Source organism: Manis javanica, chromosome 16 (genome assembly GCF_040802235.1).
Source record: "Manis javanica isolate MJ-LG chromosome 16, MJ_LKY, whole genome shotgun sequence".
Lineage (NCBI taxonomy): Eukaryota > Metazoa > Chordata > Mammalia > Pholidota > Manidae > Manis > Manis javanica.
In genome coordinates, this window is record NC_133171.1 from 13,967,572 (window position 1) to 13,991,158 (window position 23,587).

Below are 23,587 nucleotides of genomic sequence, written 5' to 3' on the forward strand. Positions count from 1 at the left end.
GACAAGTAGTGACTCTGTGGCAGCTTACTACGCTGATGGACAGTGCCTGCAATGGGGTATTGGGGGGGACTCGATAATATGGGTGAATGTAGTAACCACACTTTTTCATATGAAACCTTCATTAGAGTGTTTATCAATAATACCTTAATAAAAAAATTATATAAAAAAAAGCGTGGGTGTGAGAAATATTAATGACATTCCCATGCAAAGTTCAGTGTGACATATATCAGGATGAGCTTTTCTCTAAGTTACAGTCCTTACCAGAAAATGACATTATTTGGCAGTTAAGTAAAATCCTTTTAAATACAGCAAACCCTTTTATTATGCTATAATCTTAATCACATCAGATGGTAGGCAGGGCCTGGGCTGTCCAAGGCCCTGCTCACAACGCCTACTGCCCGGCATGTAGTGGGTTCGCCATAGATGTTTGTAAATATATCAGTGTAGCTTGCTAGGCCTTCTCTCTCTGAGGCCTTTCTTTGGACTAGTGAAATGAAATTCTCGAACCAATTACAAAATAAGGCTCTTTCTACTTGCTTTTTCTTTTGAAATAGATTTTTTTAAATGGAGGTCTGTTTGAAGAATTGACAGCATTTGACTACAGCTGAAGTATGGGCATATCTTAAATGATCTACTGATTTCTCCCTCTTTTCAGTCATTGCTGTGCTTCCTGTACCCCCAAAAAGTTCCCTGGGCCCTATTCCTCCAGCTACTGCCTGGATAGGATGTGGGCTTCAGTTCTCACCTGACTGCTGCCTGGGGTCTGGGCCAAGTGCCCCACCTGGAGCTGACACGTCCGCACACATGCTGTGCCCTGGGGGCCAGGGCAAGACAGAGCTGATGCTGGTTCACCCCACATCCTTGCCAGACAGGCAGCCCTCGCCCAGGCTGAGATGGAAGCATCCCGCGGGGTGCCCCCCGTGACGCACCTGATCACCGTGGGTGTGATCTCCGCACAGAAGAACACACTGAGGCTGCCCACTGCGTGGGAGGCGAACATGCCCACGATGGAGAACGTGATGGAGAATTTGTCCTTCACGCTGTCACTCATGCCTGAGGGAATCACAAGGGGATGGTGAGGGGAGCAGGGAAAGGGACGCTGGTAAGGCTGAGGGGAGAGCAGTGGGGTGCACACGGAGGGCCCTCCTGCCATCCCTTGCCTCCCCGGATGGAGGTTCAGAACAGGTGCTCTATTCCCTAAGGAGGCCAGGAGCACCTCCAGGTATAGGTCAGACCAGCTCAGCACAAGACTTTACTGGGGTTCCTGTGAGTCCCCTGTGGGTTTGGAAAGGGGCTCACATTGACCCTGCCAGGATTCCTTAGGCCAGGAGCCAAGATGGCAGGAAGGGGGTCACTGGGGCTGCAGTGATGCCCCTTCTGTCCCCACCTTCCACACTGGCTCCAGAGAGGGAAGGTCTCTGTAATCCAGACAGCCCTGGCTGTTCTGGCTTCAGGTTTGACCAGTTCAATACATGGGACAGGGTATCTTAGGACTGATTTAAGGGAATAGAAACTCAAATAACCCAAGCAGAAGAATTTATAGGCTTGGAGAGAATGTGCTCAACGGATCCAGTCATCCTGCAAACGGCACCAGGGTCTGACCTCACACCAAGGCAGCGTCTAGTACAGCACACCGCATGCTGTTGGCGCCATGCATTTGGGGCACAGTTCGGTTCCCTGCAAGGCTGCTTCATGCACGCACGGCTCTCTCTGCACAGGGCCCTGAAGCACAGGCTGGGGTCACGCCAGGCACGTGTGACCAGCCAGGGCAGGCAGCAGCTCTGCTGTCCCCGTGGCCAAGAGCAGCACTTGCATGATTCGCAAGGGGGCCGGCAGCTTTCCCTGGCAGCACAGTCAGCCAGGCCTCCAGGGCTGCCAGGGCTTCCTGAGCTCCTCAGGCACTGTCTGTAAGACAAACAGCATCACTGCCTAGGCGCTGCTGGGGCCTGTGCTGAACGCTGAGGCCAGGGGAGGGGACAGGCATGCAAGCTGGGTGCAAATGGGAAATAAGTCGCTTTGTTTAGAGGCAAGAGGGAGTAGAGAATACAAATGTATGCTTATAGTGTCCAACCTACGGCCAACTTCAGCTGCAACTCTTGGAGGGGAAGGGGGAAGGAGAGAGAGAGAGGGGAGAGGGAAACCACAGGTCCGTGAGTATGAAAACACCTGTTTGGAGGCAGTAACAAGATGAGGAAGTGCATGCCAGGCACCTGGGGCTCACCTGAGTCTGGGTGCTGGCTGTACTTTCCGATCACTGGACCAAGGAAGGGGTGGCATCCACACGGACGGTGATGAAGAAAGCAGGAAAAGAGGGGAGAAAGCAAGCATGTTAGGTAGGAAGCTTCTGCTGCATTTTCTGTGACTTGTTTCTAAGTCAGCTCCCTGTCAGCTCTGGGTGAGCCCTACCTGCCCGCCACCAGGCCCATCTGGAGGCATGGCCAACACCTTTTGAGGGTGCAGTGCTGCTAGAGAAAAGGAGAAGGCTTGCCCAAGGTACAGTCCCAGGAAACAGAATTAGCACGGCACTCAACAAAGTGCTTTTTGTTGGGAAGGGAGGGGCTAGACTCCCGTGGCCTCCAAGCCTGGGGAGGAATCCAAACTGCAGAGCCGAGACTAGCACGTACCCTGACCTCAAGCCAAAGGGTTAATTTCATTGTGCCTAAAATCACTCAGGTGGCTCTGCTGGTCTGTGCTCGGGGGCATCGAGTACCACGGGGGCAGAGCCACAGGCAGCATTTCTGTGTGCTCTGAACCCTGATCCTCGCAGCTACTTGTCACTGGCATCAAGTTCCTGTGGCATTCCTGCTCAGGGACAAAAAGGGCATGTGACACTCCCAGGGGCTGCCACTCCCCTGCACATCCACCCAAACCATGTGAGCTCTCAGAAGCCTCCCTGGAAGGGCGGCCAGGGCAGCCCCGACCAGGGGTGCAGGATGGTTGGGGGACAGACACCACACATCTGTTCCCTCATTAGTCACAGCTGAAAAAAGGCCAGTCTCCCAGCAAGATACAGAGAGTGCAGAGAACTTGCTCAACTGAGAAAAATTGTTCCTGGGTTTGAAACTAGCTAGATTGCACAACAAGGCTGAGAAAGTTTTGAATTTTTTCTTTCTCTCTTTTCTGTTCCTGACACTGGCCCCTGCACCACGGCCAGCAGCATATGAATCTGAAATACTAGGTGGCTTTTTCCCACAGCTCTGATCTGGGGTGCAGCTGGGCAGCCACCGCATCTCATCGCCACTGCCGGGCAGGCTCCCCATGGGAAGGAGGGCACAGGTCGGCGGCATCTGTTTCCCGCATTGTCCCTGCTGCCCCGGGAGGGACAGGCCTGGCGGGAGGAAGGCTCAGCTGCCCGTCACTCGTCTCCCCTGGGGCGGCTCAGAGAGGTGTCTGGTGCCTTTCGCATGCACAGAGGCAGCTATTTGTTCACGAGGAGCTCTCCCAAGCCTGCCTATTAAAGCTGGAAGGTCTACATGGAGTCTCTTGTTTTTCTTTAAATTATTTTTACAATATACTGAGAAATTCTTTGGCCCGAAGACAAGCTGATGGACTTGGGAAGGTCTACTGAAAAGCAATATCCTCCTTAATTTCACCTGAAAGAAAAACAACTCTTTTGCTCTTCTTTGTCCCTTTACGGATCACAAAGAATCATCTGGCTGTTCGTGAAGTCACGTCCACCAGGCCCCACCTGTGGGGCATCCTGGGGCAGCCGGGAAGGCTCTAAGCTGGAGCCCAGGTCTGTGGGGAGGAGAGACCCAACACAGTACGGGGCAGTCCCCTCACATTCTGGTAAGGCTCATCCTCCCCCGAGGCTCCCCGGAAACTGCTCTTGAGTCAGGCCCCACCCCCCAAAGCCTTCTGCTGGACGCCAGCTGCCCCCCGTGGCTCTGCCCTCCCCCGCCTGCTCCCGGCCCACTCACGGTTGAGGAGCCCAAGCTGCAGGAGCGAGGCCAGCGCGGTGAGGATCATGAAGAGCAGCAGCCCTCCCCTGCGCCCCAGGAACCTGACCACCACGCACATAGCCAGGCAGGATGCCAGGGCGATGCTGGCCACGGTGTAGTAGTCCGCATAGAAGTTCTCCAGGAGCGGCACCTTCACCTCGTGGCCCATCATGCTGCGTGCAAAGCAGTGGTGGATCCCGTAGCCGGTCAGCCTGCGGAGACACCGGGAGGGACACACGTGTGTGCGGGTGCACATGAGGGCCATGCTGCCTCCTGGGTGGTCACTGTTTCTGATGGCCAGGTAAGCAGCTTAGAACATAGCAGGGAGCATTCTGTTTCTGAGAAGGAATGTGTGACAGAGAGGAGTGCAAGGAGAAGACTTGACAAGTGACAGGACTGCTCCCCGGGGGCGGGGGCTTGCGGCTCAGTCACTTCAGAGCATTGAGTACAAATGCAGGGTGACCCGTTCATGCACTATCTTTCACTGGCAGTCAACCTGCAAGACAGGGTGTTCCATGTGCCTCTGCCATTTAATCCCATGCTGGCACCATGGGCTACTGTCAGACCTGCGTTACAGACAGGCCAACTGGCTTAGAGAGGTGACTCAAGGTGACTCAGCAGCTGGTGACACAGCTAAGATGACTGCCTATGTGCACCTCGGCTTCATTCCTCTGTACTCAGGGTTCTGCCAACCGGGGGACAGCCAGAGCGTGACCACCTCCACCCATTCTTGCCACTTCCTGACAAAGGCACCCCTGGAGAAGCCAGCAGGAAGTCAGGTTGAGTGAAGACACCTGGTCATGGAGACTTTGTTCTAGTTCTGAGTTTATCAGCTTGCTTCCCTTCCACTGTCCTAGGCCAGGCCTCTTCTGCCCCACAGGGGCCTATAAACCTGCTGGGAACTCTGTGCCTCAGTTGCTGCAGACAGACATCCACTCTGGGAAATGGGAATAAAAATGTGACCGTCATCCTCAGGGAGGCTGTGACGATGCATGCCACAGGGCTTTCTTCAGGTTCTGAAGGGCCCTCCTGGACATCTGGACATGGTGTGTATGAAACGCCCTCAGTGTGAGCGTCCACTGTGTGTCCACACTGTGTGTCCCTTCTCTCCCAACTGCCCTCCTTTGCTTTCAGGAAATCAAAGTGCTCTCATCAAACCTTGAGGATGCATCAAGGTTAACTGCCATGAGCACCCCCTCCCCATCCCCAGGCCCCACCGCACACACACACACACAGGAAGAGGCTGCCCCATGCACGTCCCCTAGGGAAATACCCAGCAGAGGACCCAGCTCCCCTGTGTTTAACTAGTTTATAATCTAGCTGTTGATGAGATTCGGTTAGTCTCGGGATCCAGGTGACGTCCTCTGCCTCCCGGCCTACTGAGGGCTCAGGGAAACCTTCCACCTTTTTGTTTCAGTGCAAAGGAAGTCCTTTGACCATAACAGGTAATTTTAAGTTAATAACTCCAGAGAGATTCATTATTCCCAAACAAGAATCATTAAAATGGAAACTTGCCACCTCATCTATGTCACAATTCATGTTTTTCCCCAAATAAAAATTGGAGAAGTCCCTCAGTTCTTGACGATCCCATTAGCTCAGCCAGTGTCTGCCTGAGGTTGGGCGGTGGTGTGGTGCGTGGGCCTGGAGCCCGCTCAGGGTGAGGGTGGGGGTGGGGGTGGGGATGCAGAGGGCTGGGGCCCCGCCCAACGGCATGGCTGCGGCTCTGGCTGGTTGCTCCCTTGCTGGACCTCAGTCTTCTCGTCTGCAGGACAGGCTGTAGTTAGATGTGTGCTCTGTGGTCACTCTGCCAGTAGAACCTTTGGTATCCTCACCAGAATTGAAGCTGGAACCCCAATATCAGGAACTGATTAAATGGAGCTACTTTGACAGACACAGCTGTGGGGAATGGCAGTTCCAGAGCCTGACAGCAGTCCTGAGAGCTTTCCCGGGCAAGTGCCACCACCTGCCCTGCCACCAACTGAGAGTTACCCTCCATGACCTCTGACCCTGAAGCAGGGCCCGCCTGTGCAATCCCGGAAGGGCAGGCTTACTCAGCTGTGAGTCAAGGTAGGAAGGACTTGCTAGGTATACACTTAGCCCATCCTAGGGGCTGTTGGGAAACTGTGCGAGCAGTAGGGACATACAGGGTCCAAACCCCATGGCAGCAATGTGGGGGCCTCTTAGAGCATATCTAGGGTTCACACCTGGGGGTCAGGCCAGCCCACCACCACCTGCAGCTGCCTAGGGCCTCTAACCAGGGCTGGCTGCAGGCACTGGCTGCCAGTGGGGTGCGAGGCTACATGGCAGCCCAGGCAGACCCAGAGGCCCACCCGTTTCCAAGCCCCTGTCCTGTGAAAGTGCCTGGACATTCCAGGCTGGGAGTCCCCTCTGCACTGTGCCTCTGAAGGAGGCACACTGATCGGAAGGTACGTGGTGAGACAGCCCCATCCTCAGGTTTCCCACCTGCTCTCCACCAGGAGGGCCTAAGGATGGTGTCTGCGTGGGCTAGCCCCGGGGTCCTCACATGGTCAGCACGCAGCTTAGACCGGTGACCTGGCCTGGCATGGCTGGCCAGGGCCCCAGGAGCCCCAAGGCTGGGGGGTCCCTGTTTTCCAGCACTTGGAGCCCCTCAGGCACCTGTGAGGAAGCTCACACTTACCCAGGGCCCCTTAGCAAGGTGGGAGGCTGGGCAGGGCTGGGGGTCCTGTGTGGCCATACTTAAAAGTCCAGCTGCAGGAGGAAGAGGGCCCTGCCAACCCTCCCTTGAACTGCTCTCTTCCGGCCCTTCCCCGACCTCCCCCCGAACGTGTCCCTCTTGCGACTCACGAGTTCACACACAGGACCACGATGTTCTTCCACAGGTTCCGTGTTCCCACCACCTTCACAATGCAGACCTTCTTGGGCCTCCGGGAAAGCCCCTTCTCCAGCTCTGCAGAGAGAGAACCGGTGACGTCTCGGGGAGACCTGGACTGGCAGCCTCACAGACGGCCTGCAAGGACAGGCCCTGGCTTCCAGGATGGAAAATGCATTCATGTAGACACTAACTCTGAAGGTCAAATTTGCCCACGGGGTCTGAGGGAGCCATCAGCATACCTTTTTTGGGAGCCAGGACACCCACAAATAAATACCCTACATTGCAGAACTAAATGATGATATTCTAGGTTCCAGGGACACTGAACAGGCCTGCGTAAACCCAAGCAAGCAGCCGTGCCCTTATAGAGTCTGCTTGGCCTGTGTCACCACTGCCCAGGGGCCGGGGACACACAGGCTGACGCTTCCCTTAACTGTGTGTAGTATGTCTGCACACACAGCTGTGGCTGCTGCTTCTGGAACTGCCCCAAGAGTGCATGCACCTTTGAAGGAGAAATGAATGAATGAAGATGTATGCAGAGCAGTGTGTACATATGTGCACACACACATGCCTATCTGTGCATGTTACACTTAACTCAAATGTCTTTGGGAGCTGAGCAAGACTCACAGTGATGTGACAACCTACAAAGTTAAGGGACAGAGTTTCTCCTGAGGCTCAAACCCGCTCCAAACAGTGCTCTGAGCAGACCCTGACTACCACACGAACAAGGTTAAGGAGTTTTCTGTAGTCCTGGTGTTGACGTAGCAATTAAACAGGGAAGATCAAAACAAGGAAATGTTTCGGGCTCCACGATGCCCTCCCAGTCACCCACCCTCGCATCTGTGGGCATAAATGCCATGCAGTCAGCCTCCTCGTCCTCTGCTGTCCTGGCGTCCTCAGGGAGTAATTCCCTGCTCAGGAGCTGAAGGAGGAAAGGGGGACCCGACCTGCCGTGCCAACAGGGAGACTGCATGAGGAACACTCAGAAATTCTGTACTATCTTTGTAACTTTTCTGTAAACTTGAAGTTATTCCAAAATACATTTGCTAACATTTTAAAAAGCAGTGGGGGTGGGAAGGCCGCAGGGACGGAGGGCGCTGCAGGTGCACGGAGGGACCGTGATGCCGCAGGAGGGCTGTGGGCACCGTGTCTCCGCAGTGCTCTACCTCTTAGGGCCACTCCCGGCACGGCCCGAATGCAACCCTCTACCTGCCGTCCACTGCGGGAGGCTCTCAAACCTCATCGATTACAGTTCGAAGGACAAATACGCTGCTTGACCATAAAGGTTTAGGAGTTGTGGATCCCAAAAAAAATTTTTGTGTGTGTGTCTGAGGGATACCGTGTCACTTGGGTTTGCAGAACTTTCTTACTTCCCATACTCAGATGCAAAGCTTGAGGTCTGTGCCAGAACATCTGCATTTCGGTCATCCATGCACAGTGCCTAGCTCTTGAGGTCTTCCTGGTCTTTATTTCTCCCCTCTGCAAAAAGTTGGCTAATTTGCTTTCAGACATTCTTTCTCCATGCTTAGAAAACTAAAGAATTTTTAAAGAGCATGGAAATATTATGGTTAATAGATAGTGTTGGATCCCATGATTTGAGTACCTTCACTGTTATAAAACTCACCAGGAATCAGCTCTACTAGTCACACTTGCTCACCATGAAAAGCTTCCAGCAAGAAAATTTAAATGTCCATTAGCATGCTCATGTAAGTTTAAAGCTGTTACTTGTGGTAATGTGGCCCAAACTTGATTCCTAATACATTATTGTATGTGAAATAGATGTTGTTAAACAGCTGTAACCATTGTAATTATGACCTGAGTTTTTTTTTTATTAATTTTATTTTCGTATCATTAATCTACAGTTACATGAAGGACATTATGTTTACTAGGGTCCCCCCTTCACCAAGTCCCCCCACATACCCATTCACAGTCACTGTCCATCAACATAGTAAGATGCTGTAAAATCACTACTTGTCTTCTCTGTGTTGCACAGCCCTCCCCGTGCCCCCCACACATTATACATGCTAATCGTAATGCCCCCTTTCTTTTTTCCTGCCCTTATCCCTCCCTTCCCACCCGTCCTCCCCAGTCCCTTTCCCTTTGGTAACTATTGGTCCATTCTTGGGTTCTGTGCTTCTGCTGCTGTTTTGTTCCTTCAGTTTTCTTTTGTTCTTATACTCCACAGATGAGTGAAATCATTTGGTACTTGTCTTTCTCCACCTGACTTATTTCACTGAGCATAATACCCTCTAGCTCCATCCATGTTGTTGCAAATGGCAGGATTTGTTTTTTCCTTATGGCTGAGTAATATTCCATTGTGTATATGTACCACATCTTCTTTATCCATTCATCTACTGATGGACACTTAGGTTGCTTCCATATCTTGGCTATTGTAAATAGTGCTGCGGTAAACATAGGGGTGCATATGTCTTTTTGAATCTGAGAATTTGTATTTGGGTAAATTCCAAGGAGTGGAGTTCCTGGGTCAAATGGTATTTCTATTTTGAGCATTTTGAGGAGCCTCCATACTGCTTTCCACAATGGTTGAACTAATTTACATTCCCCCCAGCAGTGTAGGAGGGCTCCCCTTTCTCCACAACCTCGCCAACATTTGTTGTTGTTTGTCTTTTGGATGGTGGCCATCCTTACTGGTGTGGGGTGATATCTCATTGTGGTTTTAATTTGGATTTCTCTGGTGACAAGCGATGTGGAGCATCTTTTCATGTGCCTGTTGGCCATCTGAATTTCTTCTTTAGAGAACTGTCTATTCAGCTCCTCTGCCCATTTTTTAATTGGATTATTTGCTTTCTGTTTGTTGAGGTGTGTGAGCTCTTTATATATTTTGGATGTCAACCCTTTATCGGATCTGTCATTTATGAATATATTCTCCCATACTGCAGGGTACCTTTTTGTTCTATTGATGGTGTCCTTTGCTGTACAGAAGCTTTTCAGCTTGATATAGTCCCATTTGTTCATTTTTGTTTTTGTTTCCCTTGCCCAGGGAGATATGTTCAAGAAGAGGTCACTCATGTTTATGTCTAAGAGATTTTTGCCTATGTTTTTTTCTAAGAGTTTTATGGTTTCATGACTTACATTCAAGTCTTTGATCCATTTCTAATTTACTTTTGTGTATGGGGTTAGACAGTGATCCAGTTTCATTCTCCTACATGTAGCTGTCCAGTTTTGCTAGCACCATCTGTTGAAGAGACTGTCATTTCCCCATTGTATGTCCATGGCCCCTTTATCGAATATTAGTTGACCATATATGTTTGGGTTAATGTCTGGAGTCTCTATTCTGTTCCATTGGTCTGTGGCTCTGTTCTTGTGCCAGTACCAAATTGTCTTGATGACTGTGGCTTTGTAGTAGAGCTTGAAGTTGGGGAGCGAGATCCCCCCCACTTTATTCTTCCTTCTCAGGATTGCTTTAGCTATTCGGTGACCTGAGTTTTTTTTTTATAGCATTAAACTCTAGAGCCCAAAGTCTAAAGAACTGCCTGAGGTTTACAGAAGTAACTGCTTTATTTGAAATGAAATGAAATTAACTTGTTCAGGCTATCGATGTTTTGTCTGTCTCTGTTATGCATATCACCAGTCTAGCAACAACAATGTAAGACTTCCTCTGCACTAGATCTGTTCTGGGACAAAAATCCCCCAGCCCTGAGCTGGGAGGGAGGGAGGGGGGCCAGGAGTATGATGAGCAGCTCTGAGTTGTAAGAAACATCAGACGACTTCTGAGACCCCCTGAGGTAAGCGAATACAAGAGGCCTTTCTGTCTCTTGAGTTATCAGATGGAAATCTCAGGGACTTTCCAAAGTGCATGCATGTGGGAATAATAGCAGTACAAGAGGCTGCTGTCGTTGGTCAGACTCTGCACCTTGGAAACAACTGTTAAAAAGCATTTCTTCTTGCTGCCCCTCTTCCTAAACTCTCTAACCCTCTTGATTTAGAGCCACTAGAAAAATCCTAAAACAGAAAACAAGCAGGCACCCTGTTAGTTTTGACAAGCCAGGCACTGCCTACTCCATCCTGCAGCCCTGTCTATCCTGGCTCCTCTGCATTTGGCTGACCCCTGCAAGGGCACAGCCAGAGGGCATGCATCTGGCCAGGCCACCAGCTCCTTTCCTAGCGGAGCTTTCCTGGGAGGAGCCATGGCCCCTCAGTGTTAGAGATCCAGGGACCAGAACATTGAAACTACGCTTCCCAAGGCCAGTAGAAGGAAGAGATGGTGGTAGATGACTCAAGACCAGGCTCAGAGATGCAGGGAAAACGCTCAGAGGGTACTTTGCATTCACTTGGATGGGAGTGTGAGGTAAACTGGCTTTGCTTTTATACTTCTGTACACTGCTAGTGTGTTCCTGGTGAAGGTGGATAAACATCAGACGCCGACATGAGAGACAAGAAAAGACAAAAGAAAAGGCAGGGAAGACGAGGGGCGGGTGGGGAGGAGCAGCAGGGGGAGGGGCAGCAGCAGGAAAAGCAGGAGGAGAAACAGGAGGGGCGGCCCGCACCCAAGAGTCCTGACAGGGCGCATGCGCTGAAACCTCTGCGGAAGCAGCTCTGAGCCCTGAGCCCTTGATCAGAAGCAGACAAAACGCCTGCTGTCTTTTCCATGGGGGCCGTCACCCCTCCGGTACGGGTTTAGAAATGGTGGTGGCACTGGGCCACTCAAATCAGTGCCTCGGCTGAAGCGGATGGGGTGCCTGTAGGGATCGTATCATAAGTCACCTCAGACAGCCACACTTCAAAATCCATCCAAATTCTCGACATGTGCCCTAGCACTGCTGGCCTCTGTAATTCCCTCTCCGTTCACGTGGCTCTAGCTGCGCACAGCTTCTTAGGAAGAGAGGAGGGCTGTGTGCCAAGTGCCCAGAGGCAGGGAGCTGGGGGTGGCCTGCTTGGGGTCAACCTTAGTGTTTCCCTTGCCAGTCGTGTGATTTTGGGCAAATTACCTAATGCTGGGGACTCTGAGGTGGCCTGATACCTGGAGCCTCTTCTTGCCTCTGGTTCTGAACAGGTGGACAAGACAGGGCTTGGTGTGTGAAGGCACAACCCAAGCTCGATCTTGGAGCGGGCTGGGGGAGACCCGTACATCCTGGCAATGCTGGGCCAGCTGGCTGCTGGAAGGGGCTGCCCAGGGAGGGCCTGGGCCATAAGGTGGCTCACTCCCAAGGGGCAAGGGGGAGAGAGTCCACTCTTCCTCCCTGGGCACTCTTTCCTTCTCCACAGAGGGATGCAGGCAGTGGGGGGAGGGCACTGCTCCCCCATGCTCAGCCTCTCTGGGCTTCATTTCCCCAAATGCAAGGCAGGGCTGATTTGATGACTGACCCCTCAGGCTCTGATGTGGGTCAAATGCACAGAGTGTCACACCCCCTGCCTAGCAGAGCCACTGCCCAGGGCTGCCCCTGAGAGCAAGGGGTTGAGCGTGGCCCTCATTCCAGGATTCCTTTCCCAGTGGGGTGAGGCTCACGGCCACACTTGGAACCAGCAGGATTTCTACCCCAGCGCTAGGTGTTTAAAATCCTGGGAATTTCATAAGAGAAGGAGAGCTGTCCGTACTCGGACACACCTGTGACACTGATGGCTGTAGGAACGGCACAGTAGGAATGACCCTCAGGGGTGCATCCAAATACCTACAGAACCCAGCTGCAAGCTGCACTGAGAGAAGTGTTCAAAGGTAACCCAAAGGTCACTTTAAAAGAGGAAAGGACATGGAAATGCTCGGAACATCAGGATTTCTTCTAGCATGGATCCAAGGCTAGGATGCACTGACGGGGGCACAAGTCCTCCCCCCAAACTTGAACAAGCCTGACATTCTCACCCACCCAGAGGCGACATGCCCGGCAACTGGGCTGATTCCCATGAGAAGACACCCTGCCCCTTCCTGTGCAGGGGACACTGTGATTCATTCATTCAATAGGTATGCATGGAGAGCTCACAGCTGTCAGGTCTTTGGCTGGTGCCCGGGGGCAGTGGGGCTGCTCTGCAGACACGGTTCCACCGTGCCAGCCCCAGCAGCACACAGGGCAATGCGCCCAGAGGAGGTGCCACACAAACCATGCAGGATGAGGGCAGTGGGGAAGAGTGCCTGCAGCTAGGGCAGCGTGTCACTGGAGGATGGGCTTGGGGGCTCCCACCTTGTCCCCAGGAGCTAGCCAAGGGAAGTTTAGGGCTGAGAGGAGTAACTGGAGTGAAGATGGCGGTGCACTGAGAGCCTAAAGAGAGCCCGAGCACTTGTCGAGAGGCAGGCAGAGGGGGGAGGTCTCCGAGAGGCTTCGTGAGCTTGGGGGTCCAGCCGAAAGGACGGGGAGGCCACGGAGGAGTTTCTGAGACGGTGATAGGACAGGGACACAGGGAGGGCGGAGTCAGGGCAGTCTGGGTGAGGCAGTGAGGTGGTGGGTCGGGTCCCAGCAGAAGAGCAGTGCAGCCCGAGAAAACTGGGAGCCGCAGATCCCGACGAGGCGGAGCCGTCTCTCCCCCAGCACACCCGCTGCCTCTCGCCATGGTGCTGTCACCAGTGTGTCTGACAGCCGGGAGTGAGCAGATGGGAAATGGGTGCCCCAGGAGTGAGTGCTGCGATAACCCGTGGCGCGGTGGGTGCGTCACATGTGTCGGCTACCTCTCCCCCAGCCTCCTGCTGGGACACCCGCATGGAAATAGACGCCAGCACAGAAAGGAAAAAAATATTTAATAACACTTTCCAAAAATAGGAGGGAAATGAATCAGTGTAATTAGGATTGAGAAAATAAGCTTTTCCCAGACAATATTTTAACTGGAAAGAGGTGGTGTGGTGACTTAATTAGGGAAATGCCAGGAACAGATTATGCTGTAAGATTTAAAAGCATTAACCTGCTAATAAATGGAGTCTGGAGAAGTTTGGGGAAGACAGCTGGACATTCCGAAATGAGCAGTCATGGCCCAAAAGGAGAAGTTAATTCAATATGCATCCCTTTCCACACAGGAACCCGAGCACTCCTGTCTCTGTGCTCTCCTTATCTCTCAGGGGCAGCAGTGAAGCCACTTCACCTGCACTCCTTGGGTTCAAGTCCCAGCTCAACCGCTAGCTGTGTGATGTCTGGCAAGATACTTAACCTCTCTGTGCCTCAGTTTCCTCATCTGCAAATGGGGATAGTTACAGTGCCTCACTCACAGGACTGGTGTGAAGAAATATGTTAATCATGTAAAGCACTTTAGTATTAAAGATAAGTTAGTATTTGCGATTATTTGGAAAAGTGAATGACATATAAGCACTACGTAAATGTCATCGTGTTTATCATCACTCCCACTGGATAAAAAGGAACCCCAGATGCCACTCTGCAAAGCACCAGCATGCCATATATCACATAACACACACCTAGCTCACATCCTCTCCTCCAGGTAAGCAGGGCTCTCGGCCTCCTGAACTTTCCCACCTGTGCTGAAGCACTCGACAGACCAAGCCAGCCTCGCTGTCCCCATCTCCCAGGTTGTGGGCACAGGCTTCAGCAGGGATGCCCTCCTGGCTGTGCAGCAGCATCTGGAGTGACGTCTATGGATAGTGAACCCCAGGTCTTCTGAATCAGGGGTCTAACGAAAAGCCTATCTAGGAATCATGGAATAGGAGATTCCAGAAGTCCCATCCAGCCAGTAGGCTCTGACTTCCCAGATTTGGATATTCCCCATGTTCCTTCCCTGACTTGAATGGAGATTTGCAGGGCACACTGTCCTGCCTCGCTCAGGTCTCTGTTCACCTGGCCCCTTGGCACTAGACTCTCCCAACCATCTGACTGTGGTCACCGACCACCACCGCCACCCCGCCACTCTGCCGAGTTTTCTTAATGGCATTCAGCCCTCCTAATGGATTACACATTTAATTGCTCATTGTCTGACTTTCCCTGCTTGCCTGTAAACCCCATGAGCAAGACCTTGCTGTTTTCTTCTCTGCATGGCACATGGTATGATAAATATCTGTTGGATAGAATTTCAGATCATGGGAGGAAATGGGCCTATTCTTTCTTGGACAAGGACCTGCAGATTATTTTCCTAGGAAACTGGTAACAACAGTACCATCTATACCAGGTTCTTCAGCCTGGGGCAGTGAGCCAGAGCTTGGGATTGGTTTATCAGGGATTTTCAAAAGGTCTGCACCACGTGCATCCGAATCTCTTCCCATGCTTATTAGAAATGCATGTTCTCTCTGCTTATTCCAGATCTACTGAATCAGATTCTCTGGGAGCCAGGCAGGGGCCCAGGAGTCTAGATTTTAATAACCCCCATTCTGAAAACCTTGCTCTAGACTGTGGGATGCTCCTGATACATAGGAATTCTATGGATCTGCAGCACTATATGAAAATATGTCACTTTTCCACTTTTTTAGTTGCCCAACATAGGTCATGACAGAAATAGACAATGGTAGGTCTCTGAAGGTCATACTTAGGAAATGAGAGGAAGTGAAGGCCAGCTGCCCCCCAAGTCAGGGCTCTGAGGCATTGAAACTTGGCAGGCAGGCAAGGCTGTGTGCCAGACATGGGTGTTACACCCCCCTCCCCCAAGATTCCCTGGATGCTCAGGTATATATCAGGCTCCTATCTTGCTTCTGGGTTTGAACAGGCTACTTGGGGCACTACAGTGTATTAGATTTGACCGAGAGGATGCCAGCACCTAGAAGGTGAGGAGGATGTCAGTTCACTCACATTCCTGGTCAAGCTGCAGACCACCCATCATGAGAAATTAAACACCCGGCTAAGGCAGCTGCGGGGTAAAACAACCACCCCTAGCATCAGGGAAGTGTTCAGAACAGGCGGCCGTCTCTCGGACTGAGTGGAGCTGCTGGGTTGAAGTGAACGCGTACTCACCGGGCATCACACCTTTGATGTCACTCTCGGGGTTCATGCAGTTCTTCTGTGTGAAGCGCAGGATCAGCTTCTTCGCAGACTCAAACTGCTGGGTAGCCATTAGCCACCGGAGGGACTCAGGGAATATCCTGCAAAGATACAACAGGAACTGGTGGATGTCCTCCGATTCCGCAGGGCCTCTGCTGTGGGCCCGTGAGCGCACGTGTGGGCCGCATTAGCTTCCCACCCACAGGGGGAGGGCCAGTGAATGCTCAGGACTCTCATTAGCCCGATGGGGGGGTGGATGAGACTGTGGGCACTGCAATGTTTCCCGTTTTTTCTTTTAGAAAGTGTAAAAATTAGTTTAAAAAAACGTGGCAGATAAAAACAATTTTCTACCAACTGTGTCAAAAAAATCAGTATATGCATTTAAAAATAACTGGATTTCTAAAACAAGTTTAAGTACTTCACTGAAGGGCTGCTTCTGTTATATTTTGTCACCATAAAACCAAATATTAATAGAATGATTCTGTTTTAAAAAATGTCCCCAGTACTTGCAACTTGACAGTTCTTTCTAAGTTCAAGGACCTCTGCAGGTTTACTTTTCACAGGGCTCAGCTACAGTTGTCATCTAACTGCGTATCACATCTCCCTGAGACGATGCCATAATGCAGCCATTTTCAGGTTTTATTAGCAATAGATTCCTTGTTTTGTTTGATTGTTTTTAGGATTAACTCTTATGAGGAGTCCCAGCAGGACAAAAAAACCAAACAACTAGTGTTTTACTACCAGTGCATTTTAAAAGTTTGCTTTTATGACGATATTTACAAATCAATCAAAGAGAACAATATGCCTGTTTGGAGCAGGAGTCAGCTCACTTTTTCTATAAAAGTCTAATCATATTTTAGCCTTTGCTGGCCATAAGGTCTCTGCTTAACTCCTCAACTCCGTGTGCAAGCAGCCACAGACAACACACACACAAATGTGTGTGGCTGTGTTCTCTCAGAACCTTACTGTAAAGAGGGCAGCATCCTTGACTGGGAGAAGGAAAAACCAGAGCTCAAAGTCATAGTCTTTGTCAGCCCAGTGCCCCAGTTATCACTGTATTTCTCCTTATAGAATTTAGGAGTCATAATTGATGCTGATAAGAAGTTATCATTGTAACCACCCAACATCTGCCCCACAGGCTCACGAAAGTCTCTGATTAAAGTAATCCAGAAGCTGGAAAATTTTTATTTCAAAGTCACATCACTAATGATATTAATGCTGGCTACCACTCCCTTACCTACTTGAACAAAATCAAGTTTCTATTTGCTTGTGATGTACTTTGCAGAAATAGCGAGGCAGATTCCCACTGAATTCGGGGGCACATTTGGGATGGTCTGATCTGAATGTTAATCCTTGCTGGGAGGCCTGGGAACTTCTCCAGGTGTTAAAAGCCACCCTCGTGCATACCTGTTGGAGGTAGGAGGGGCTATGTGCGCCCCCTAGAGGAGGTCTGGGGCCCGAGCATTAAGACTGCCTCAGTGTCCCACACTTACTCATATGGGAGCCCCATAGGAAAGTCACCAAAACATGTGTTTCAAATTGTAGGCACTGATATTTATTTTAATAATCAAATTTAAAGTTTGTTTTACTGGCCTCTCAGTTTTACAAATTAACTTTGAATACCATAATTCAATCAAACAGAAGCACGTATAATGTAACAGACATCGCTGTTGTACAGATATTAATATCTTGCCATGTTTTTCACCAGATCTTTTATTTATAATGAAATAACCTAACAGAAGTGCCGATCCCTACAGATCTCATCTTTATTATTTCCATCTTTTTGATTTCTTGAGATGGACACTTAGATCATTAACTTTAATTCTTCTTTTCTAACACATGCATTTCAGACTTCAAATCTGCATCTATCACTAATTTTGATATGTAGTTCTTGCTGTGATTTGATTATAAAAATTCTGTGATTTCTATTAGCTTTTTCCTTATCTGATATCTATTTATCATATATATATATATATGTAACATTTCCAAACACAGCAGGTTTTGCTATGGGGTTAGTGGCAAGGTTGCAATCTTGTTTCATTCATTTTGAATTTTATTAAGTCACAATGAAGGAGCACAGTCATATCCCTGGACTCTCTGGTTCTCCCTGGGACTGGCTTTGTGACACAGGATATGATCAGTCTTTGTAAATCTTCCATTTGTTCACACAGGATTCCATACAGCTATTAAATCAAGCTTATTTTTGTGTTGTACTTTCTCTGTCTGATCCAGTTGTCAAGCACTAAGCAGTGGGTTAATCTACTTCTCTGGTTCAGATTGTAGGTCCTGTTCAGGGTAGAGCCCTCCTTGCAGGGTGGATGATGTCAGGAACTTGGGTGTTGGTCAGAGGTGCTTCTATGAGCAATGCTGGGAGGCTGGCTAGGGAGACTCATGCCGGCCAAGAAGCGCCCCCAGGTTGCAGATGCTCCATGTGACAGCCCCAGCTTGGCAGGCCACCTGCCATGGCACTTGGCCACAGGGCATGGCATAGTATAGAGCCTTGCCAGCTGTTGTGGCTGTGGCCCAAGCGTGGGGCTGGGAGCCCCGTGCACTGGAGCATGTGGTCGAGCAGAGCAGCACATGCAGGCCTCACTGGCCCTCCCAGGGCAGAGCTGTTGCCTTCCTCCTCAGGATGCATGTATGAGGAGCTCGTGGGTACTTGCTCACCTAGGAGAATTGCTTTAAAAGGTCTCTCAGAAAACCAGTTAACATATTAACCTGGCAGCATGTGTGTTCTGCAGGTGGTCTCTGAGGGGTACAATGTGACAGACAACATGGGAAAGTTTGAATCCTTTTAAAATAACTTACATCAGATGTTTATGGAATAACTCCAGAGCAGGGAATGGAGTGTGAAAAAATTAAGACCATAAATGGACATGCAGAGGACCGGAGGCAGCAGGAAGGTCCCGCTCCCCCAAACCGACCGGCCTCCCAGGGGCTGGGGCCCAGGCCCAGGCAAGCAAACAAGGGGGCACCTCCGCAGTGGAGCACAAGGCTTCATGCCCCGCCACTCGGGTTCTCCTCCGTGTCCCCAAAGCCAGCGCTGGCAGGGAGGACCACCGCGAGGTGCTCACTGTGAGCGGTTTGGATCCCTGAAGGGGAGGTGCACCCGATGACATTCCACCTTCAAGGCAAAGCCTGTGTGATGCACAAAGGGCCAGCGTTTTCGTTACTGAAATCCCACCTGTCTAGGCATTAAATCCCACTGAGAACAGCGGCTCGCTCACCTCTTCCCTGGACCACAGAACCATCATCGTCCAGAAGAGTCCCCTTTCCTAGGTGTTAAAGCCACAGACAGAGATCAGAGTCCCACAGGGTGGCCTTTGCTCCTGAGGGACTCGTAACCCTCTATCGCCCATTCTTGTTCCCCCAACTCCTGCCTGAAGATAGCAGAGTTTGGACAAATGAAAATTAATAAAAAAAAATAAATGCCCTTATGAGAAATGACAATGAGAATTTTCTTCCTAGAGAATCTTTGAGCATTGCCAAGCTTGTAGAAGAGATCTCAAGGGCAGCACGTTTGCAAAGGCATGGCAGGATCTCTGGATTTAGGAAGTGGATGCAGGTCTCTTTAGGAGCTCACACATTCATATGGTCTCCAAATTCTTTTTTCCTAATATGTACTGAGCATTTTCACTACAAATACATCCCAAATACGTCCCTGTAAACCCTCACCTCAAGGAACTTAATTAAGAGTCCTGTATAAGGAGCTCTCTGTCACTAAATAGGTAGATAAACTAAGTAAATACACACACACACACACACACACACACACACACACACACACACACACACACACTCACATACATGAGTGGTTTGGATAAAAGCCTGTACAGTAGGGGGCACAATGGGGCCAAAGAAGAGAGAAGCTGTTCTAGGAACAGAGTAAGGGCGTGGCCAGGGAAGGCTCTGCAGAGTGGCAATATGCTTCGGCTGTCTTGGGGGATGAGCAGGTGTCACTCAGACACAGCACGCATGGGGGGGTCTGTGGGGACAGGACCCAGGGAGGAGGCAGAGAGCCATGAGCCAGCATGCTGGGCTAGGGGGCTGCACGCTGGTAAAACAGGATGCCAGTTACGAGATAAGAGGAGACGAGGAGGCGGGAGGCGGGCGAGGCCCAGGCAATGGAGGGTCCTGAGCCTTGTGGAGTCTAGCAGCCCTCCAAGCAGAATGAACCTAAAGAAAGAGCGAGTGCTCCCCCAGAAGCTTTGGGTGGACTTCTGTTAGCCGCACGCCTTTGTTTCCAGGGGCAAACAGCCTTGCAAACCCACATTCCCAGGACTGGGCTTACAATCATCAGACTCTCTTCTACATGTTTCCCATGTAGTTAATTCTCTCAAGCTCAGTATCTGCTAATATTATTCCCATTTCATAGATGAGAAAACTCAGGAAATCCAAGCACATTGTCTAGATTTCAGAGCTGTTAAGTGGACAGAGCTTGATTTGAACCCAGGCAGTCTGACTCAGGAGCCCGCATCCTTAGCTTGGGTGGACAGGCACAGAAACAAACCCTGCATCCTAGATGGCGCTCAGGGGACTGAAGCTTGGAAGGCGCTGTTCCAGCGATGCCTCCTCAGTTGGTCCAGAATGCCACAAGCCCAAAGGGCACACGTATTGGATATGGAGCTTTATGATCCTCTCCATGTATTTATATTTGCTGCAAAGTCATAAAGAACTCATTGGCCCACTGGCCAGAGATGGCTGCTGTAGTTTGGGTAATGTGCAGTGTGGTCAGATTAAGAGAATTTAATGAAGTCTCTCCTGACAAGTACATAATGTTATAACATCATACAAATTAGAAAGCCACCAACAGCCCAGGAGCTAGCAGGAATGTAGCTGAACTTCAGAGAAATCAATCATTTTCAACAAAAATAAAACAGCATGGTAGGCAGCTGGAGGTCACGTGTACTAGGTGCATGCTTACGTGTAGATGCTGACAAGGAGGCCTTGAGGGTGACTCCTGCAACTGCTTAAGGTAACCAGGTGTACAAGCCCCAGTGGCGTCTCTGGGAGCTAGCTCTGCAGTTGGCTCCTAGAAGTGGCTGTGACCGTGCGAAAACAAAGTGGTCCACGGAGCAAGTGGTTGCCTGGACCCACAGGAGCAGAGCAGGAAGTTTCCAAAGCTGGAATTATTGAATTATGTGGTAGCAGTATTATGTGGTAATACTCATTATATGGTAGTATTGCTATTACCCCTCTTTTACAGATGGGAAAACTGAGCAAAGAAAGCTCAAGGACACTTCCCAGATTATGCATCTATTAAGTGGCAGAGCTGAACTTGAACCCAATTTTACCCAAGAGATCGTAGGCTGGGGGCAAACTAAATGTCTCTGTTGGTCCTGCCCAAGTGGCAAACCCCACGTGGCAAGTGCAGAGCACAGTGAGGGCAAAGGAAGCCCACTGCCAGCAGCAGTCTGGCGTCACCCCCGCTGAGGGCCACAGGTCTGTGGACTCTCACCCGAGGCAAAGGACGCACTGGTCCTTGTCCATAATACGTTCAGTGTGGTTAGAAGGTCCACGCTCCCCTGTTCACAATTCCAGAGGCCAAAGGCTCTGAAATCCAAAAACCTTTCCATTTAACTCAGTTGGCACTGGAACTTGTCCTGGCCTGAACTCCCTGGAGAAAGACTGAGGGGGACCTGATGGATGTGGGGTCTTGAGTCCTCTCCTAAGGCGCAGATGTTTCACCACAGAAATACCCATATCTAACTTGCGTCCACACCCTGGGCTGCCGGCCACTCCGCTGGCGGTGGAGCTGCGTGGGCCGTGCGGGCCAGCCAGAGCCAGCTTGGAGCAGCTGGTCCACCCCCACAGAGGCCGGAGTACCGTCAGCACTGGGGTACAGCACAGGAAACTGCAAAGATTGGCCACGAAACTAACTTTAGTCGAGCAAATCCATTCTCTACTTAAAAATTAAAATACTCCAGAGAAGACAAAATCCCTCCTGACCTCTTGCCCAGACCCTGGTACCCCTGTTCTGCTCCATGCCTCCCTCTTGCCCACCAGGGGCTGTCTCTCCCCAGTGGGTATCCTTCAAATCACGCTCTGGGCACTTGTCTACCCATGTATCTTGGTGCTTTTTCGCTCTAACACACTGCCCCTGCTTTCAGTGGAAAATGCAATTTTACTCTAAAAAATTCCCTTCCTTCCATACTGGCACACATTTGCCCACTTGGTAGTCCAAAGACCCTCACCCCTGAGTGTTGGGCACAGTGGTTTCCACCCTGAGGTCTTGGATAAAACCCCCACTACCATCTTTGTGATCTGAGGACCCTAAAGCAAGGTCAGACCAACCTGAGCCACACCAGTTCCCAGCATGTACTCGGATGTGAAACCACTGCACGGATCTATAGGTCGCTCACCCTGTGGTCTCAATCATTCTACAAAAAGCCAAGAATCAGGAATCAAGTCAGAAAGGCCTCTGACTGAACAACCTGAGGGGTGCAGAGGCCATGTAGTGAGAACACAGACTTTCTGCACAGAAGAACCCTGAGGCTCTCACTCAGACAACTGAACTCTAGGCTAGAAAGCCCCAAGTCACAGCCAGGGATGAGGAGAGGCCCCTGGGAACAGAGAGGGGGCCCGCTGACTCAGGGGTGACAGTGGGACAGCGCCCAGCTGGGAAAGCACAGGTGTTCTGACCCGGATCAGGTGGGCACAGGACTTCAGACCACATGGACCCCTGGGAAGGCTCACACTACTGTAACATACACATGCCCAATGCCATAATGAAAACCCTCTGAAAACTCACTAGGAAAAGGTAATGTTACAAAAATGAACTGCAGAGTCAGAGGGGGTCTCTGATTGGCACAACCAGCCCTTAGTGCACAACAGATCAGCTGAGCCCCTACAATGCCTTCCAGGGAGTAACATTAATGACAGGGGCAAACCTACACTTGGTCTTTAGAGCCTAAGACGAGTGTAAGTTTCTCCACATCACATTATGTTTATCATACTTCCTAAAAAGCAAGGAAAATATATTTTAGAAAGATGCCCACCAAATAGCTATAATAAAATGTTGATTCTTAAGAAGTTATATGGAAAATTTATTTACATGGAACCATTTTCCCAGTGGTATGCATAGATGATGTTACTATATCAAGACAGAAAAAGCTGAAAAAGTTTTCGTGTTTCCCTGATCGATACTATTAGATGGTTGTTCCTCAAAGTGGCACGATTCAAACAAGGAGAACTCTATGTGCTTCTCCTTAGCCCCACCCCAATTTACCACATGCTTTTCAGGCTATGATACGTCATGATTTAATAGTAATGTGTTGCTTCTGATACACTTTCCCATCTTTGTCTTTATTTCTGCTTTTTCTATCATTTTGCTTTTCTCACACTTCCCTGATTTACATTCATGGATCTGCTTTATACCTTAGCCTCCGTAGCCTGCACAGCCACTCAGAGAATTAGTAATTAAAACTCAGTACTGTGAAGCCTTCATAATACCATGAAGTTGATTATTTTTTCCTTGACATTTACAAATAAAGCCAACTATTTTTTCTGCCAGTTGGAGAATCTGACACAGACGAGTATTCTATTTAGGCTGCCTTCTTGCTAAGTTATTTAATATTCACTCTGATAAAATGCCTACTTGGCAATTCTCACATTAAATGAATGTCTATCCTTTTTAAATTAGTACGCTAGAACATTTACTCACAAGGAAAATACAGGAAATAAGGTCAATTGCTAACACTTTATTAAGTCAGTCCTCAAGTCATTTGTTTTCCTGAAGCGTTTAGTTTTAGGGTGATACACATGTAGATAGGAATGACTTCACATTCGTGATGCAACATTACAGCATTCGTGGAATAAACATGTATACTGAGCATTATCAACCTGCCAGCAGAGAAAACCATGTAAATTAACAAATACCTTATAGGACAGGGTAGAAGCATCTATCAGATTGGTTATGCCATACGGAGTGTAGACAC

At 50.0% G+C, this 23,587-nt stretch overlaps 1 protein-coding gene across 3 annotated transcripts in view; it reads right to left on the reverse strand.

Moving 5' to 3' along the window:
* SLC22A23 (solute carrier family 22 member 23) overlaps positions 1-23,587 on the reverse strand; it is a 164,293-nt gene that overhangs the window by 11,774 nt on the left and 128,932 nt on the right. Inside the window, exons 5-10 of one of the 3 annotated variants that reach the window (XM_073224087.1) lie at positions 15,624-15,751; positions 6,768-6,870; positions 3,921-4,153; positions 2,222-2,254; positions 2,072-2,095; positions 930-1,053 (exon numbers count right to left, since the gene is read on the reverse strand). In XM_073224087.1, the coding sequence (XP_073080188.1) occupies positions 930-1,053; positions 2,072-2,095; positions 2,222-2,254; positions 3,921-4,153; positions 6,768-6,870; positions 15,624-15,751 (645 nt within the window). Of the gene's footprint in view, positions 1-929; positions 1,054-2,071; positions 2,096-2,221; positions 2,255-3,920; positions 4,154-6,767; positions 6,871-15,623; positions 15,752-23,587 lie in introns of those variants that run through there. The other 2 variants (XM_073224088.1, XR_012126005.1) reach the window with 2 other exon arrangements.